Source organism: Myxocyprinus asiaticus, chromosome 2 (genome assembly GCF_019703515.2).
Source record: "Myxocyprinus asiaticus isolate MX2 ecotype Aquarium Trade chromosome 2, UBuf_Myxa_2, whole genome shotgun sequence".
NCBI lineage: Eukaryota > Metazoa > Chordata > Actinopteri > Cypriniformes > Catostomidae > Myxocyprinus > Myxocyprinus asiaticus.
Window position 1 is genome coordinate 20,462,840 of NC_059345.1, and position 17,847 is coordinate 20,480,686.

Here is a 17,847-nt window from a genome sequence, read left to right on the forward strand (position 1 = left end):
GGGATTGCCATATTTGGGGGTCCTTGGCATCAAAAAGTTTGAAAACCACTGCAGTAAGGCCTGTTCACACCAAATCCGTGACTATTTTGCGAGATGAACCTCTGACGGAAGGTCTGTTCACACAGAGTCTGTAAAAACATGAAATGAACTATTTCACCCCTCTACAGTAAGTGGCACTGTTGCGGTGCTGTTTCATACCAGTCTCCTGTCCGAACCCTTCAGCTGTTAGAGATTAATACTGTATATTGAATGCTGTTAAAGCATTTATTTACTTAATTCGGCATAAATGTTTCATTATGTTCTTTCCATGGTGTTGATGCATTTTTTAAGAGTACATAATCTGTGGTTTTATGCATGTGAGATGAGTAAAGAGTGCTGTTACAGAAATATATGTCTTATTTATATTTGCACATGGATTTATCTACAAGTATTTTCCAGGACTCCAGAATCCAACTTCTCTTTTTTATAATGCCTGGATAATATAACACAAGGTACAGTGATATAAATACACGTGGAATAATGTACATTAAGAATAACAATTTAGGATAATATAGGATGCTTATTAATATAATATAATTTAATATAAAAGAAAATACTGGCTCACTGCCTTTTCTTTATTTAAATTATTGCAATACTTTGTTATATTATCCTTGCAAAAAAATAGCAGTGTGGTTCTGCAATTCGTTTGTCTAAAACACTGCATGTAACGAAGGTTTTTATGGGATGTTACTACGAGCTTAGTGCAAATGAACTGCTGAACCTCGCTGCTATTTTTAATGCCATGAGATATTAAAAAATTTACATTAAGACAAAACACCATAAGCAGACTTTCAAAAACAGACCGGATTTATGTTTGCAGTACCAAGGGTTCATGAACTGCAACTATTGCAGTACCAAGGGTTCATGAACTGCAACTATTTATTTTGAAGAATTTAATTTTCAGGTGTGTATCAGCTGCACGTCCAATGCCTGTGTTTGCCAGTTGTTTAGTGCCAACAACATGCTGGATTGAGCAGCTGCAGTGACTGACAAAAATCTCTCATCTCATTGGTCAGTCAGTTTTCATCGCAGTCTGAAAAAAAAAAAACCAAAATGGGAACACTCTCCGTAAAAAAACAAAAAACCTTTGGAATGTCGTAGGATGATTTGTCGGACTCGGTATGAATAGCTGCATTGGAATCCACTGTTACCGTACAAAAGCTCATTTGAAACAAACATTGTAACGAAAAAACGGGTTTGGTGTGAACAGGCCTGTAATCCACCAAAATGCAAATATGAGAAACAAAATCACGATGGGCCTTTTTCTTGTGATAGGTGCAGTTCACAGGTTTTATTTTTAATAAATAGTAATCAAAAATATAGATTCAAGGAGAGTACGAAATATTTATGTTAGGTACATTTTCCTAATTTCAGCTGCTCTTAATTTGGGATTTTGCCTGTGCATACTTGAACAGTAGGGGACAGTGCACAAGCACCATCAATTGACAAAATTATGAATTATAAAAAACAAAACGAGTAAACGAGCACAAACTCTGGCATCTCTATGTCCTTAATAGGGCCTATTGGTTCTATTAGACACTGAAACTAAAAATTCTGTGAAATAAAAAAGAAATACAAATGTAATATATTTGAGCATAAAAATGCGTTTTCACAAAGACATGCAGAGCAAAGCTTTGGTAGCAAACAATTTTAATTTATTTGTCAACAGAAAACTACAGAGCACCTACCTTGGACTAGAGGGGTGTGGCTTTTTAATGGTGATCTCATCAATGCGCGCCTCATAGATCTGGTTAATGGCTGTATTTCCCAACTCGCACATTAGCTGAAGAAAAAGAGAGATTAAGAAAAAGAATGTAACAATGTAAAAAGAGGAGACAGAAAAAGTGAGACTGTGAAAAATGGTGTGACTTATCAAAGCACATGCTAAAATAACTGATTTGATACAGAAATCTATGAGTGTGACGTGTGCGTATTCTTACTCTGACGAGCTCTGGCTCCCAGGAGTCCAGCGTAAGGGATCGCACCTTTGAGAAGTGGACACCTAAACTCCTACAAACACAAAACCCAAATTCAGATATTTGTTCATGCAATATAGTATAGAAGCCTAAGTGTGTGTGTGTGTTTGTGTGTGTGTGTGTGTGTGTGTGTGTGTGTATGAGAGAGAGAGTTACCTGTGTATACCAGAACAGGTTATGCACAGTGTGATGCCCAAATTAATGGAGGCCCAGTCGGGTCCGGGCTCCCCGCAGTCACAGCATTGCCCATTTCCCAGGATGGCCTGCACCTCCTCCAGGGCATCCCGATGAAAAGATTCTGGTTCCCCTCCACTTCCACTCAAACGCACACTTCCCGCAGACACTGAACTACAGCGATCTCTCTAATAAACACACAGACATTTATGTCCTTATTCTCATACAAATATACAGCATGTTTCTAATTCGTATATGGCCATGAATGTGTGTGAATGTGGGCTTAGCAAGAAGTTAGCTAAATCTAACAAAACCTCTCTATGGGGACAATTCATTCATATATAAAATAAATAAATCATGTATTTTAGGTGTAGGGTTTGTATTTGGGTTAGTCTACAGTCATTATTATTAGCTTTATATAAAAACAATATTGGTCTATACGTATATACGTATATTATGTCCTCTTTTTGATAGCTACACAAACGTGTGTATGTGTCTTACAGAACTAAGAGTGTCATCTCTTCTCTCTTGGAATGCTGAGGCGATGCTGTTTTGGACAGCGCTGATCCAGCCTTGCTGCTGTCGTTCTGAATCAGCCTGTAACAGACAGCTCCTATACATACACGCACGCCGTCATTTAGGGTATCAGAAGGTTATGTACACACTTGCCTTAATGCAGAATTACATGTTTAGAGGACTTTTCCAGCTAATTCTTCAGCAATATGATATTGCACACTCAGAAATTCACACAACACTTAAACTGCAGCTCTGACAGCTGAATGCAAACACACATGGACTCACTTAGATGGAGAGACAACCTCAAAGCAGAATCGTCTCTCTTGTTCAGCGTAGGGCTTCACTGTGCATAAACGCAGGTCCTCCACAACAACAGTGATCTGCTCCTATCAGAGAGAGAGTGTTTAAATAAGACAAATGTGGTTTGCATCTGTTGCTACGGTATCATAAAGGGAACAAAAACATTCTCCAAATTCTCTAGAAATGTCCCATTTCCAATATCACAGTTCTGGTATGTGTGTAACTGTGTATCTGTAGTCTATATGCATATTTTGTGTGTGTGAGAATGAAATGTGTGTTAATCTTTGATAATGGTTAATGCTGCGTGTTGCAGAGGTTTGACAATTGGATACTTACATTGTGTTTCTTTTGGTAAACCAACTGGTTTTTCTGAATAGAGAACCAGCGCCTGCAGCATGAGCACATACATATTATGGCCAAGTTAGGTATTAATAATGCAATCGGACATATAATTGTAATTCACCTCAGAACTCACAGCTGTTGAACTCACACTCAAAGCCCCTCAAATGGACAAACATAAAGAAAGAATGGTAAAGAAAAAGTGCAAATACATCTTTAAAGAAAACGTAAAATTTCATTGTAAAATAAATAAAACATATCTTAATAACATATATAATTAATTTCAAAAGGAGGTATCTGGAAATTTGCCAATAATAAGTGTAATAAATGCTATGTCAGTTAACCAAATGACAGAGAAGCCACAGATGTACATCTATTCAAGGCATATTCCGGGGTCAATACAAGTTAAGCTCATTTAACAACATTTGTGTTGATTACCACAAAAATACATTTTGACTTGCCACTCCTTTTCTTTAAAAAAAGCAAAAATCTGGGTTTCAGTGAGGCACTTACAAAGGAAGTGAATGGGGCCAGTCCATAAACATTAAAATTAGGGGTAGACCCATATATCGGATTTACCGCTTAATCAGCGCTGATAGTTGCTTCTTGGAACTACCAGTTATCTGTAAAAATCTATGCTGATAGTTTATTGTTATTTATTCCTCAACAATATACCTCATCTGGTGAAATCATATATACACTGTACAGTGCATTCAGAAATGCAATGTACAGTGATACCCCATCATTTTGTTATGTTGTAGCCTTATGCTAAAATGCTTTCAATTATTATTTTTTCACATCAATCTACACTAAATACCCCATAATGACAATGCAAAAACCAGATTTTTGATAACTGCAAATTTATTAGAAAGGAAAAAAAAATAAAAAATATCACACTGACATAAGTATTCAGACCCTTTGCTATGACACTTGAAATGTAGCTCCCACAGGTGCATCCCATTTCTCTGGATCATCTTTGAGATGTTTCTACACTTTGATTGGAGTCCACCTGTGGCAAATACAATTGATTGGACATGATTTGGAAAGGCACATATCTGTCTATATAAGGTCTTACAGCTGAAAATGCATATCAGAGCAAAAACCAAGCCATGAGGTCAAAAGAAACTGCCTGCAGAGCTCAGAGACAGGAGTGTGGCACAGATCTGGGGAAGGCTACAAAAATGTTCAGCTGCATTGAAGGTTTCCAAGAGCACAGTGGCCTCCATAATTCTTAAATGGAAGAAGTTTGTAAAAACCATGACTCTTCCTAGAGCTGGCTGCCCGGCCAAACTAAGCAATTGGGGGAGAAGGGCCTTGGTAAGAGAGATGACCAAGAACCCAATGGTCACTCTGGTAGAGCTCCAGAGATCATGTGTGGAGATGGGAGAAACTTGCAGAAGGACAACCATCACTGCAACATTCGACCGATCTGGACTTTATGGCAGAGTGGCCAGACGGAAGCCTCTCCTCAGTGCAAGACACATGAAAGCCCGCTTGGAATTTGCAAAAAAGCACCTAAAGGACTTTCAGACTGTGATAAACAAGACTCTCTGGTCTGATGAAATGAAGATTGAACTGGTGTGGCCTCAATTCCAAGCGTTATGTCTGGAGAAAACCAGGCACCGCTCATCACCTTCACAATACCATCCCAACGGTGAAGCATGGTGGTGGTAGCAACATGCTGTGGGGGTGTTTTTCAGTGGCAGGGACTGGGGGACTGGTCAGGGTTGAAGGAAAGCTGAACACAGCAAAATACAGAAATATCCTTAATGAAAACCTGGTTCAAAGTGCTCAGGACCTCAGACTGGGCCGAAGGTTCAACTTCCAACAGGACAATGACCCTAAGCACACAGCCAAGAGAACGCAAGAGTGGCTTAGGGATAACTCTGTGAATGTCCTTGAGAGGCCCAGCCAGAGCCCGGACTTGAACCCAATCGAATATCTCTGGAGAGACCTGAAAATGGCTGTCCACCGATGGTCCCCATCCAACCTGACAGAGCTTGAGAGGATCTGCAGAGAAGAATGGCAGAAAATCCCCAAATCCAGGTGTGCAAAGCTTGTCGCATCATACCCAAAAAGACTTGAGGCTGTAATCGCTGACAAAGGTGTTTCAACCAAGTACTGAGTTAAGGATCTGAATACTTATGTCTATGTGATATTTCAATTTTTTCTTTTTAATAAATTTGCAAAGTTAACAAAAATCTGGCTTTTGCTTTGTCATCATGGGGTATGGAGTAATTTAGCATAAGGCTGCAACATAACAAAATGGGAAGAAAAAAAATGAAGGGGTCTGAATACTTTCTGAATGCATGGTATATATAAATCTCTCTATCATTTTTTTTTCATTTTTTTTTTAAATAAAATGTCCTGTTGTATTTCGGGCTTGTTTATAGATAACATTTCCACGTTATGCGCCAAATCTTAATTTTTCTGGTTATTACTGGAATTTTGTTTGCACAATTAACTGCTTTTGGGATTTTATTCATTTTGGACTCTTGTAGCCTCAATGTCTGTGCCAGTCACAGTAAGGAAAGACTAAGAATGACTGTAAAAATGATGATTTAAACAAGGTTACAGCTCAAATAATACATGAGTTTTAACAGAAGAATTAATGCAAGTGCGTTTATAAAATAATAAGCTTCACATTTCTGCCTTTAAACCCTCCAAAAATTGGCCACATTCACATTCATTGTAAGTGCCTCACTGTAACCTCGATTTTTGCTTTTTTAAAAGAAAAGGAGGGATGAGTTTAACTTGTATTGAAACCGGAATATTCCTTTAAGTGGTGATAAGCCAGAAGAAAACTCACAAAACTGTACATAAAATCAAATCTAAAAAAATAAATAAAAATAAATTAGATTTTTATATTTTCTGAAGAAAATGTGAGAATTGCTTGTCCATGCAAAACCCACCACCATACTCTAGCTATGTTTCCATAAAAATTACAAATTTAATTTACAATTAGCTAATAAATCTTTGTTTTCGTTCCAAGTGTTTGAGAGAACAAAATCATCACTTCTGGTGAAATTGCTGCAAAATAGAAATAAAAATGGACGTTGAATCCACTGTGGCTCTTTTATTAAATGTAATGAATTGGGGATTAGAGCGTGCAGACAAAACACTCTGACAGACTTCATCAGAATCAGAATCAGCTTTACTGCCAAGTATGCTTACACATACAAGGAATTTGTCTTGGTGACAGGAGCTTCCAGTGTGCAACAATACAAAATCAGCAGCAAGACATAGATAATAATAAAAAATAATCATACACATACGTACATACACACACACACACACACACACAAATCTAATACAAATCTGTTATGTACATTGCAAATAATATTATATATATATATATATATATATATATATATATATATATCATACATATACATATATACACACACATACACACACACACATTTTATTTTTTATTTTATTTTATTTTTTCCAGAAGAATGAAATGGCAGAAGAGGTTGGATGTGTTGGATAAATATAAAAAAGACTAAATTGTGTATTGCACAGGACATTGTTCCTGTGCCTGACTGTTCTGAAGCGTCGGCCAGAAGGCAACAGTTCAAAAAGGTAATGGGCAGGGAGAGTGGGGTCCAGAGTGATTTTTCCAGCCTTTCTCCTCACTCTGGAAGTGTATAGTTCTCGAAGGCAGGGGGCAACCAATAATCCTCTCAGCAGTCCGAACTGTCCTTTGTAGTCTTCTGATGTCTGATTTCGTAGCTGAACCAAACCAGACAGTTATTGAAGTGCAGAGGATAGACTCAATGACTGCTGAGTAGATCTGTATCAGCAGTGCCTGTGGTAGGTTGAACTTCCTTAGCTGAGGAAGGAAGTACAACCTCTGCTGGGCCTTTTTCACAATGGAGTCAATGTGTGTCTCCCACTTCAGGTCCTGTGAGATGTTAGTGCCCAGGAACATGAATGACTCCACTGCTGCCACAGTGCTGTTTAGAATGGTGAGGGGGGACAGTGTTGGGGGGTTCCTCCTAAAATCCACAATCATCTCCATCGTTTTGAGCGTGTTCAGCTCAAGGTTGTTTTGACCGCACCAGACAGCCAGCTGTTCAACCTCCCTTCTGTATGCAGACTCATTGTCATCTCGGATGAGGCCGATGACAATGGTGTCGTCTGCAAACTTCAGGAGCTTGACAGAGGGGTCCTTGGTGATGCAGTCATTGGTGAAGAGGGAGAAGAGTAGTGGGGAGAGCACACATCCCTGGGGGTACCAGTGCTGATTGTACAGGTGCTGGAAGTGAGTTTCCCCTGTCTCACAAGCTGCTGCCTGTCCGTCAGAAAGCTGGTAATCCACTGACAGATATACATGGGAACAAAGAGTTGGTGTAATTTATTCTGGAGTATAGCTGGGATGATGGTGTTAAAAGCTGAAGTGAAGTCCACAAAAAGGATCCTTGCATATGTCCCTGCTCTGTCCAGATGTTTCAGGATATGATGCAATCCCATGTTGACTGCATCATCCACAGACCTGTTTGCTTGATAAGCAAATTTAAGGGGATCTAGAAAGGGTCCAGTGATGTTCTTCAGGTGGGCCAACACCAGTCTCTCAAATGATTTCACGACCACAGACATCAGGGCGACAGGTCTGTAGTCATTAAGTCCTGTGATTTTTGGTTTCTTTGGGACAGGAATAATGATTGAGCATCTGAAGCAGCATGGGACTTCACACTGCTCCAGTGATCTATTGAAGATCTGTGTGAAGATGGGGGCCAGCTGGTTAGCACAGGATCGAAGACACGCTGGTTAGATGCCATCTGGGCCTGAAGCTTTCCTCGTCTTTTGTTTCCGAAAGACCCGGCTCACATCATCTTCACAGATCTTAAGTGCAGGTTGAGTAGCAGGAGGGGGGTTGCAGGACATGTTGGTGTTTGTGTGAAGTGAAGGTCAGAGTGGGTGTGAGGTGTGAGATTGGGCCTTTCAAATCTGCAGTAGAACATATTCAGGTCGTCAGCCAGTTGTTGGTCCACCACAGGGTTGGGGGTAGGAGTCCTGTAATTTGTGAGTTGTTTCATGCCACTCCACACTGATGCAGGGTTGTTAGCTGAAAACTTGTTTTCAGCTTCTCAGAGTATCTTCTTTTTGCCACTCTGATTTCCTTGTTCAGTGTGTTCCTGGCCTGATTGTACAAGACTTTATCCCCACCCCTGTAAGCATCCTCTTTGGCCTGACGAAGCTGCCCGAGCTCTGCTGTAAACCACGGTTTGTCGTTGTTGAACTTTAAATAAGTCCTAGTAAGAATGCACATATCCTCACAGAAATGTATATATGATGTAACAGTATCTGTGAGCTCGTCCAGATTGGTGTCTGCAGCCTCAAAAACACTCCAATCCGTGCAATCGAAGCAGGCTTGTAGTTCCCTCTCTGCTTCATTGGTCCATCTCTTTACAGTCCTTACTACTGGCTTGGTTGATTTTAATTTCTGCCTGTAGGTTGGAAGAAGATGAACCAGGCAGTGATCAGAGATTCCCAAAGCTGCTCTAGGGACAGAGCGATATGGATCCTTTATTGTTGTGTAGCAATGATCCAGTATGTTCCTGACTCTGGTGGGGCATGTAATGTGCTGTTTGTATTTGGGCAGTTTACGTGTGAGATTTGCTTTGTTAAAATCCCCAAGAATAATAATAACTGAGTCCTGGTATTGTTGTTCTGTGTCTGTGATTTGATCAGTCAGCTGTTGAACGGCTTACAGTTAATAAAGAGCGCTTCCAAATTAGGACAGCACATACTCTTTACCGTTGTTACATCTGTACACCAACTTTCATTGATGTAAAAGCATGTTCCACCGCCTCTCGTTTTCCCCGTTAACTCCGTGATGCGATCCTCTCTGAACAGCTGAAAGCCCGGCAGATATAACGTGCTGTCTGGACTGGCTTCACTCAGCCAGGTTTCTGTGAAGCATAAGGCAGCAGAGTTTGAAAAGTCCTTGTTTGTGCGTGTGAGATGTAGTTCGTCCGTTTTGTTAGGAAGAGAGCGGAGATTCGCTAGATGAATACTCGGCAGCGCTGTTCGAAAGCCGCGCCAACGGAGCCTGATCAGCGCGCCTGCTCGTCTCCTTCGCCTGCGTCTCCTAGCACGTTTAAACAACACAGCCGCGCCTCCAACTAAAATGTCCAGCAAAACGTCCGAATATTAAAAAACCGGGAAAAGGTTGTCTGGCATATGCTGCCGAATGTTCGTCCCTGGTAAAACTGACTGGAAAAATATTACTAAACACAGGACAAGCAAATAAAAAACTGAAGAGCTACACACCGAAGCGGCCATCTGCGGCGCCGTCTTGTATCAATATCAATATTCATGTTTGCTAGCATTCAGCGGCAGATGCCTTACTGTATGTCTGGGAGCAGAAGAGTGTCAAACAGTTCTGGGAAGTAATAGTAGCCCTGCTAGCCCATCATTTTGATGACAGGCTTTGTGTCCGGCATTTCAAAATAACTATAGCAACATTTCAGATGCTACGTGATTATATACTCGGAGCGAATTATGTATCCACATGGCTTGTTGAGGCAAAATCACATGACTTTTTTTGATGCACATTTATATTCCACTGTAAATTCTAATCTTAGTGTATGCCCGCCTTTTTTAGAATAAAAAATGTATCCATCTCAAGTGAGCATATCAATTTTGTATGCACATTGTTGATATTGGTTTTTCCATCAATCTTTTTTTTTTTTTTTTTTTCTTTTTTTTGCAATATCACAAAATTAGCATGAAAATAAGTGGATGGAAACCCAGCTACCGTTGGAATTCGCCTGATGTTGTTTTGCATGTTTTTTAAGAGCCTGATGGGGAGTTCTGGATGTTTTTAGGGTGTTCAAATTACTAACCATAAGCAATAGTATTTCTGTGCATAACCACAATGAAACATTAAGAAGAAAATAAAAATGAAATGTTGTCTGACCTTAAAGCAGCTCAATTATTTTACCATTTCAATGGTCAAAACTTATTTATTGCTCATCTGAGAGAAACAGAGGAAATGCAGATGATGAAAGCAGAGTCCTTTACCTGCTCCATGTTTTAAAAGCATTGCTGGCTCTCTTGTACAGGTAGCCTTCCATTGCGATGCCATTGGGTGCATCTTGGCTGAAGTCCATAATGGAGTCATCATATGACACATCCTAAAGATGCCCATGCAAACAAGTTCCCTTAGATGCATGTATAGTTCCTTAAAATACATGTAAAGTGATAGTGTCTTTGTGTACACGCTGTATAGTGCCTTTGTGAGTTTATGTACAGATATATTGGGCTGTGTGTGTAAGTTTCTACTTTTTTCTTGACAGCAGCATGTCTCTGCTCCATGTCCCTTTTCTCTCTTGCAGAATTCAGGACCAGTTGAGTGTACTGTACAAAGAGAGAGAGAGAAAAAGAGGGACAGAGAGAATAAGTCACATCCACTAATTCAGTCCTTTATGTCTGAATCTAAGCAACCTGGAAGTCTTGAAAACATGGAAACCCATGGAGAGTGAGGTTTGGACCATGTCCAGCTATGCGCTACAACATGTATTCAACTAGATCCTGAAATTTAATTGTATACAATTCAAATTAAAAATGCCCTTTGGCTCAGCCTAAATCCCTGCTTCTGTATATAGTTATTAGGAGACTCTTTTCAAGTTATAAACTGTGACAATAAGTGCATAATGGTAGTCTCTTTGTGGTGTGGCAGATTTCTGATCCACTGAATGAGACCCAACTTCCTGTCCTCTAACAAGAAAGGTCAAAAGATCAGCTCTATCTCCACATTTACTTATTATCTTCCATTCACTTTCCTGTTCTCTCCCCCTCTCTTTTCCAGTCTCTCCAGTCACTTTATCAAATGAGTGTTTTCCTTTGTCCCTTGCTCTGTCACTTCCACTTTGTTTGTAAAAGCATGATCCCTGGTCCAGCTACCTCTTATAAGTATATGCCCTGAAATCTCTCCCATCTTCTTTATTCTCATACTGTACCCCATTGCAATGAATAGGCATTACACATCTCTCTTGACATTTGTCATGCTTAGTTTCTCACCATTTCCTGTGCTTTCAGGAAGTTATGAGCAGGTTTTGTGGTTTTCGCAGGCCAGTAGAAGGTGAGTAAGTTTCCTGCCTTAAACGTCTACATTTCAACTTCATGTTCTTCTTTAGTAACATGAAGTAATTTCTTAAAAACAGACAATGGCTGCGTTACAATTTTTCTCAATCGCTTTGGCTAATTTTTTGAAACAGTCTTAACATTCTCTAAACTGTAAGTGTAATTGTCACAGCTGTTTTATGGGACATCACAACTCTATTGCATATCTGCAAAATGTAGTAACTCACAGAAAACATTTAATTCATGCTTCAAAACCTAGTTATTGTGTCAGAAAATTGGCCAATGCCACCAAAATAAAAAGTTGTCATTGTGTGAGTCGTACTGGTCAAAATGTTTAGATGTTTTTTCACCATGGCAGTCAACCCTGGAAATGTTTGTTATATACAAATTTCATTTTTGTTGACACTGACTGCTTACTGTACTATACAAGAATGTCAGTTTTGTCTAGCTGAATGCTATTGTGTATCACACTGAGCTTTTTAGATACAGATTTCAACAGTAGGTAAAACTTCACTGCAAAAAGTCAATACTGTAGTACACAGAAAAAGGATATGCACATTTGTATTTATACAGTAAACCTATTTTTGTAGCAATGTGTTACATGTAAACAGAAAATTCACATTTGCATGTCCATTTTTACTCATTTTGTACATGTAAAGTCATATAGTGAACAGAAAATTGCCACAAAATGAAAAAAAAAAAAGAGCAACAATGAAAAAACCTGCAGTAGTTCTGTAAAACACAATAAATTGTACCTCCTCACAGTACATAACACTACAAGTTCCCATCTTCTTGGTGGACATCCTGTCGCTCTTGTTGGTCTGGCCAGAGATTTAGCAGACATCACAAACATTCCATTTCATAGATATTTATGGAATATACATGTATGTCTGACAGATTTTGATAACTGAATGGTTATCATTTTACATGTGATGAACGATAAAAGAATGTTTAGAAGTTGTGAAGAGTATGACAATTTCACTGAGAATCAAATCATCAGTTCTGATCAGCTTGCCATGTGCATTTAGTTATTGTGCAAATTGTAGACAATTGTACTTACTCTTTTGCACACATGTGCCAAAACGCATGCAATTTGCTTAAATAAGAAATTCAAATCTGGTGTGAACAAGTAACTAATTATTCAGAGATTTGAACATTGTTTTGAAAAAAATAAATCTCATTCGAGAATTGAGCCAAAGCGATTGAGGAAAAAAAAAAAGAAAAAGGTAAAAATATATATGAATGTATAAAAAAACTATTAAACTGACAGCCATGTACATTTCGGTTAGGAGACACAAGAGTTGAACTATATAACCGTGTACAGATATGAGTACCTACTGATCTGAGATAACTGTTCAGTTGAATGAAAAGTGCCCTGGAACTTGCACAACAGTCTAATCTTAGCAGATCTTAGCATTTATTTTCTATGCAGTGCGTCTACAAACTGCAGCAGTGTTTGTTTTTACTCTTGATAAGTGTTGAACTTTTCAGTCATTTTTACTGCTCTGCTAGCACGGAGGTATGTGCCAACAAACACACACACCCATACAAACCAGTGTGTGATACATACTGTTTCCTGTTGTTGCTCTCTCTGGCAGACAACTTCCTATAATGATGGGCCATCATATGACCTCTGAATGTGCCATCATATTCCTGTCACAAGGAATAACACTTCCACTTTTTGAAAAACATTTAACCTCCCTACAAAATTTTTTTTTTATGTTTCCCCTTCAAAGCAACTCATTTGTCTACTTGCTACTTCACACATTTACTTTCCTTCCTTCATCTATTTTCTGTCCATGCGCACAAACAGCTACATATAAATAGTACATAAATATCAGGTGGCAAAAACAGACACAGACAGACAGACAGATAGATAGCTTACCTCATCACTCAGTTGCTTGCGGTAGTTTTCCAATTCTGTGAGTGACTGGTAACCCTGTCGGAAGAACAGAGCCTGGGCCTCCATAAGAGAAAGCATCTGGCACACCACGCCACATACACATACAAAGACGACAAACAAAAGTGACTGAGAGTTAACATTCAGTTCTAATCACCATCATACAGAAAATCCGGAAAGTATTCACAGCGCTTCACTTTTTCCACATTTTGTTATGTTACAGCCTTATTCCAAAATGGATTAAATTCATTATTTCCCTCAAAATTCTACAAACAATACAAATAAGTTTGTTTGAAATCTTTGCAAATTTATAAAAAATAAAAAAAATTAAAAATATCACATGTACATAAGTATTCACAGCCTTTGCTCAATACTTTGTTGAAGCGCCTTTGGCACCAATTACAGCCTCAAGTATGATGCTACAAGCTTGGCGCACATATTTTCGGGCAGTTTCTCCCATTCTTCTTTGCAGGACCTCTCAAGCTCCATCAGGTTGGATGGGGAGCGTCGGTGCACAGCCATTTTCAGATCTCTCCAGAGATGTTCAATCGGGTTCAAGTCTGGGCTCTGGCTGGGCCACTCAAGGACATTCTCAGAGTTGTCCTGTAGCCACTCCTTTGTTATCTTTACTGTGTGCTTAGGGTCATTGTCCTGTTGGAAGATGAACCTTCGCCCCAGTCTGAGGTCCAGAGCGCTCTGGAGCAGGTTTTCATCAAGGATGTCTCTGTACATTGCTGCATTCATCTTTCCCTCAATCCTGACTTGTCTCCCAGTTCCTGCTGCTGAAAAACATCCCCACAGCATGATGCTGCCACCACCGTGCTTCACTGTAGGGATGGTACTGGCCAGGTGATGAGCGGTGCCTGGTTTCCTCCAGACATGACGCTTGCCATTCAGGCCAAAGAGCTCAATCTTTGTTTCTCATTGTCTGAGAGTCCTTCAGGTGCCTTTTGGCAAACTCCAGGCGGGCTGTCATGTGCCTTTTACTGAGTGGCTTCCATCTGGCCACTCTACCGTACAGGCCTGATTGGTGGAGTGCTGCAGAGATGGTTTTTCTTCTGGAAGGTTCTCCTCTCTCCACAGTGAAATGCTGGAGCTCTGTCAGAGTGACCATCGGGTTCTTGGTCACCTCCCTGACTAAGGCCCTTCTCCCCCGATCGCTCAGTTTGGCCAGGCGGCCAGCTCTAGGAAGAGTCCTGGTGGTTCCAAACTTCTTCCATTTACGGATGATGGAGGCCACAGTGCTCATTGGGACCTTCAATGCTGCAGAAATTTTTCTGTACCCTTCCCCAGATCTGTGCCTCGATACAATCCTGTCTCGGAGGTCTACAGACAATTCCTTGGACTTCATGGCTTGGTTTGTGCTCTGACATGCACTGTTAACAGTGGGACCTTATTTAGACAGGTGTGTGCCTTTCCAAATCATGTCCAATCAATTGAATTTACCACAGGGATCTCAAGGATCAGTGGAAACAGGATGCACCTAAGCTCAATTTTGAGTGTCATGGCAAAGGCTGTGAATACTTATGTACATATGACTTTTTTTTCCCATTTTTTATTTTTAATAAATTTGCAAAGATTTCAAACAAACTTCTTTCATGCTGTCATTATGGGGTATTGTTTGTAGAATTTTGAGGGAAATAATGAATTTAATCCATTTTGGAATAAGGCTGTAACATAACAAAATGTGGAAAAAGTAAAGCGCTGTGAATGCTTTCCGGATGCACTGTATACTGGCCAAAAAAAAAAAAAAACATTTCCATTTCGATTTAAATAATGGTTATGGTCTGGGGTTGCTTCAGTTGTCAGGTCTAGGCTCAGCAACGTTATGTGGCAATAAAATGAAGTTCGACTCTCCCGTTGTCAATACAAGATCTCGGCCAAACATGAATGCAACTCTGGATAGAAATAAATGTTGTGACATTGCATAAGTTTGTCGAAACAATGCCACAACGAATGTGCACCGTAATCAAAGCTAAAGGCGGTATTGACGACAGGAGAGTCGAACCACTACGTAAAGTCTTCTCCAGCACATGACCAACTGAAGCAACCTCAGATCATAACCATTATTTCAATTCAAACAGCGACTTTGTTTTTGGCCAGGCAGTGTAGAATTCCACATTATGACATCATCCATTATGATCTTTAAATCACAGAATGCGTATTTTGACACATACCGCCATTAGAATTTCAGTCTTCTTCTTGGACTCAATGACATTAATCTTGGAAGAGAGAGAGAGAAACAAAGAAAGAAGGAAAAATCAGACAGTGAAATCTAAAGGCACTGACATCAGATAAGCTGCTTAAGGTAGTTTTAGGTTTATTTTGGTGTACAAATAAACATGCCTGCTTTAAATTTTAAAAGTTACATTTTTTTCATGCATGTCCATGCATGCAACAGTTTGTTTAAAAGTATGAGTCTGTATGTTTCCAAACGTATGTTTATACCTGCAGCACGTAGTCCAGTGCCCCTGATCTGAAGGCTCTCCGTGCATTAAGCAGGTTATTACTGGCTTCTTCCACCTCATGCTGTTTCCCTCGAGGTGCCTGAGCATTCCTGCTTAGTGCTGCCTCCAGGTTCTCACTGCTGCGCTCAAACTCCTTGCGTACATCCTTAAAACGCTTTACATCCCTAAAAGTGAGAATGGTAATGAAAAGAAATCATTTTACTACTTTAGGAAAACACCTACCATTACCCTTAATAGCAATTATACTGAATATATGGTCAAAGTCCTGTTACATTAAAGAATAGCAGGTCTATAGAAAGTTAAATGTTAGTTATGTGATGCACATCAACTGCAGCAAAAGGAAAAAAAAGCCACAGTCCATTTATATCAGTTACAAATGCCAATAATAAAATACAACTAAGTGAGGAATTCACTAAGAATGAATAGCTCTCGGTAAAAGCACTGTTTATTTGTACTGGTCAAGGAATTAACACGTGCTTTTTGCAAGTTTTGTATATAAAGCTAAATCTATAATGAGCCTAATTACATAAAAATGTCGTATCATTTATGGGTGGGACACGTCCCCACGACTTTTTGCCTAGGCCAATTTTTTCTTCACTTTTGAAATTGCTTTCACCAGGTATGTCTCTAAAACAGAGAAAGAAATCTCCAGTTATTGAGCAGAAGATTCCATTTTGTTTGTGTGTGTTATGAGTGGTGATCTGGCACTGGATTTTGTTATTTTGAAATGTTATGATGAAAGCTTGTCGTGGCTGTTCTCTTGTGCACTACTTGCTCCGCTGTTCAGCAGCACGTAATCTTTTCCGGTGAAAACGCAAAGGAAAATGCAAACAAATGTGTCCACGCTCATGATATACATTCACTGATGTACAGGTGTAATCTTGGTTTATTAAAGTTAAAAAAATGTTACCACCAGATCAGCCAATCATACTTTTTAATGATCAGCTGATCCATGTATTTATCCACTGACTATTAAAATTACCTGAGCAGAAATTATTTAATATTTATGAGTTTTGGATCTGTGCACCCCACCCCAACCCTCCAAAACCTGTCCCTATCACTTTAAAAAAAAAAAAAAAAAAGTGATGCTCATGATGGTTGGTGAATAAGACAGGTTTTTGCACTGAAATACCACATGCAAAAGGGGTGCAAATGCCTAATTCTATTAGTGGTTCCTGTATTCAAGAGCTGTCCTCTGAGTCACATTTTTATGCTCCAGTCAATACCCTAAATTCATACATATAAAGGGGTTGAGAAAGGAAACAGCTTACTCTTTCACAAAATTCTGTAGTTTCGACTTCACAGACTTCTGTGTGGTTTCAATCACCTCCTGTTGGGCGAGACAGAATTCATGGAGTGGGAGAGAGGCCAAAAGAAAAGTGGATACAGGAACAATATCTCTAGACAGATTTCTGGCATATTGGTTGCTAACAGTAACAGTAACATTAAAAAGGAAGAACTCGACTCACCTCTTGAGCACTGAGGATGTCAGACAGTTTTTTAGAAAACTTTTCTAAACACTCCTAAAAGACAGAAGGGTATAAGATAACCTCCATTAAGGTTACTATATAAGACAAATCTCTCATTCCATTTTCATTTCCATACACTTTAATGCTTTATACTTTCTTATTTTTAATGAAGTATACTCCTATCAAACATTTTATCAGCTCATAGCATTTCAGCTTTCTGCTTAGTGGCTTCAGTCGAATCAGATGAATATGTAAAATATTGTGTTCTAAATGTTAACTTGCATTTCCCCATACCCAAAATGTTACCATGTCTTTATAATGTCTAGGCACATCTATTTGCAATTACATTTATAATTTATTTAATTTATGCATTTGGCAGACGCTTTTATCCAAAGCCACTTACAGTACATTCAAAGGAATACATTGTACCAGTTTATGCGTTCTCTGGAAATTAAATTGATATCTACATAAAATAGAAACAAACAATGCTTCCAACCTATAGTAAACCTCTATCAAGCAACACATTCTGTTTGCAAATTATACAATAAATTAAGAAAATAAAACACCAAAGC

At 39.2% G+C, this 17,847-nt stretch overlaps 1 protein-coding gene across 3 annotated transcripts in view; it reads right to left on the bottom strand.

Moving 5' to 3' along the window:
- LOC127415413 (arf-GAP with coiled-coil, ANK repeat and PH domain-containing protein 1-like) overlaps window positions 1-17,847 on the bottom strand; it is a 29,867-nt gene that overhangs the window by 7,961 nt on the left and 4,059 nt on the right. For 2 of the 3 annotated variants that reach the window (XM_051654127.1, XM_051654119.1), the window contains 13 exons: window positions 17,276-17,329; window positions 17,078-17,136; window positions 15,787-15,970; window positions 15,516-15,560; window positions 13,324-13,419; window positions 10,638-10,712; window positions 10,377-10,489; window positions 3,342-3,393; window positions 2,991-3,091; window positions 2,691-2,802; window positions 2,172-2,377; window positions 1,980-2,049; window positions 1,728-1,822 (listed from right to left, as the gene is read on the bottom strand). In XM_051654127.1, the coding sequence (XP_051510087.1) occupies window positions 1,728-1,822; window positions 1,980-2,049; window positions 2,172-2,377; window positions 2,691-2,802; window positions 2,991-3,091; window positions 3,342-3,393; window positions 10,377-10,489; window positions 10,638-10,712; window positions 13,324-13,419; window positions 15,516-15,560; window positions 15,787-15,970; window positions 17,078-17,136; window positions 17,276-17,329 (1,262 nt within the window). The remainder of the gene's footprint in view (window positions 1-1,727; window positions 1,823-1,979; window positions 2,050-2,171; window positions 2,378-2,690; window positions 2,803-2,990; window positions 3,092-3,341; window positions 3,394-10,376; window positions 10,490-10,637; window positions 10,713-13,323; window positions 13,420-15,515; window positions 15,561-15,786; window positions 15,971-17,077; window positions 17,137-17,275; window positions 17,330-17,847) is intronic. The other variant, XM_051654137.1, reaches the window with a different exon arrangement.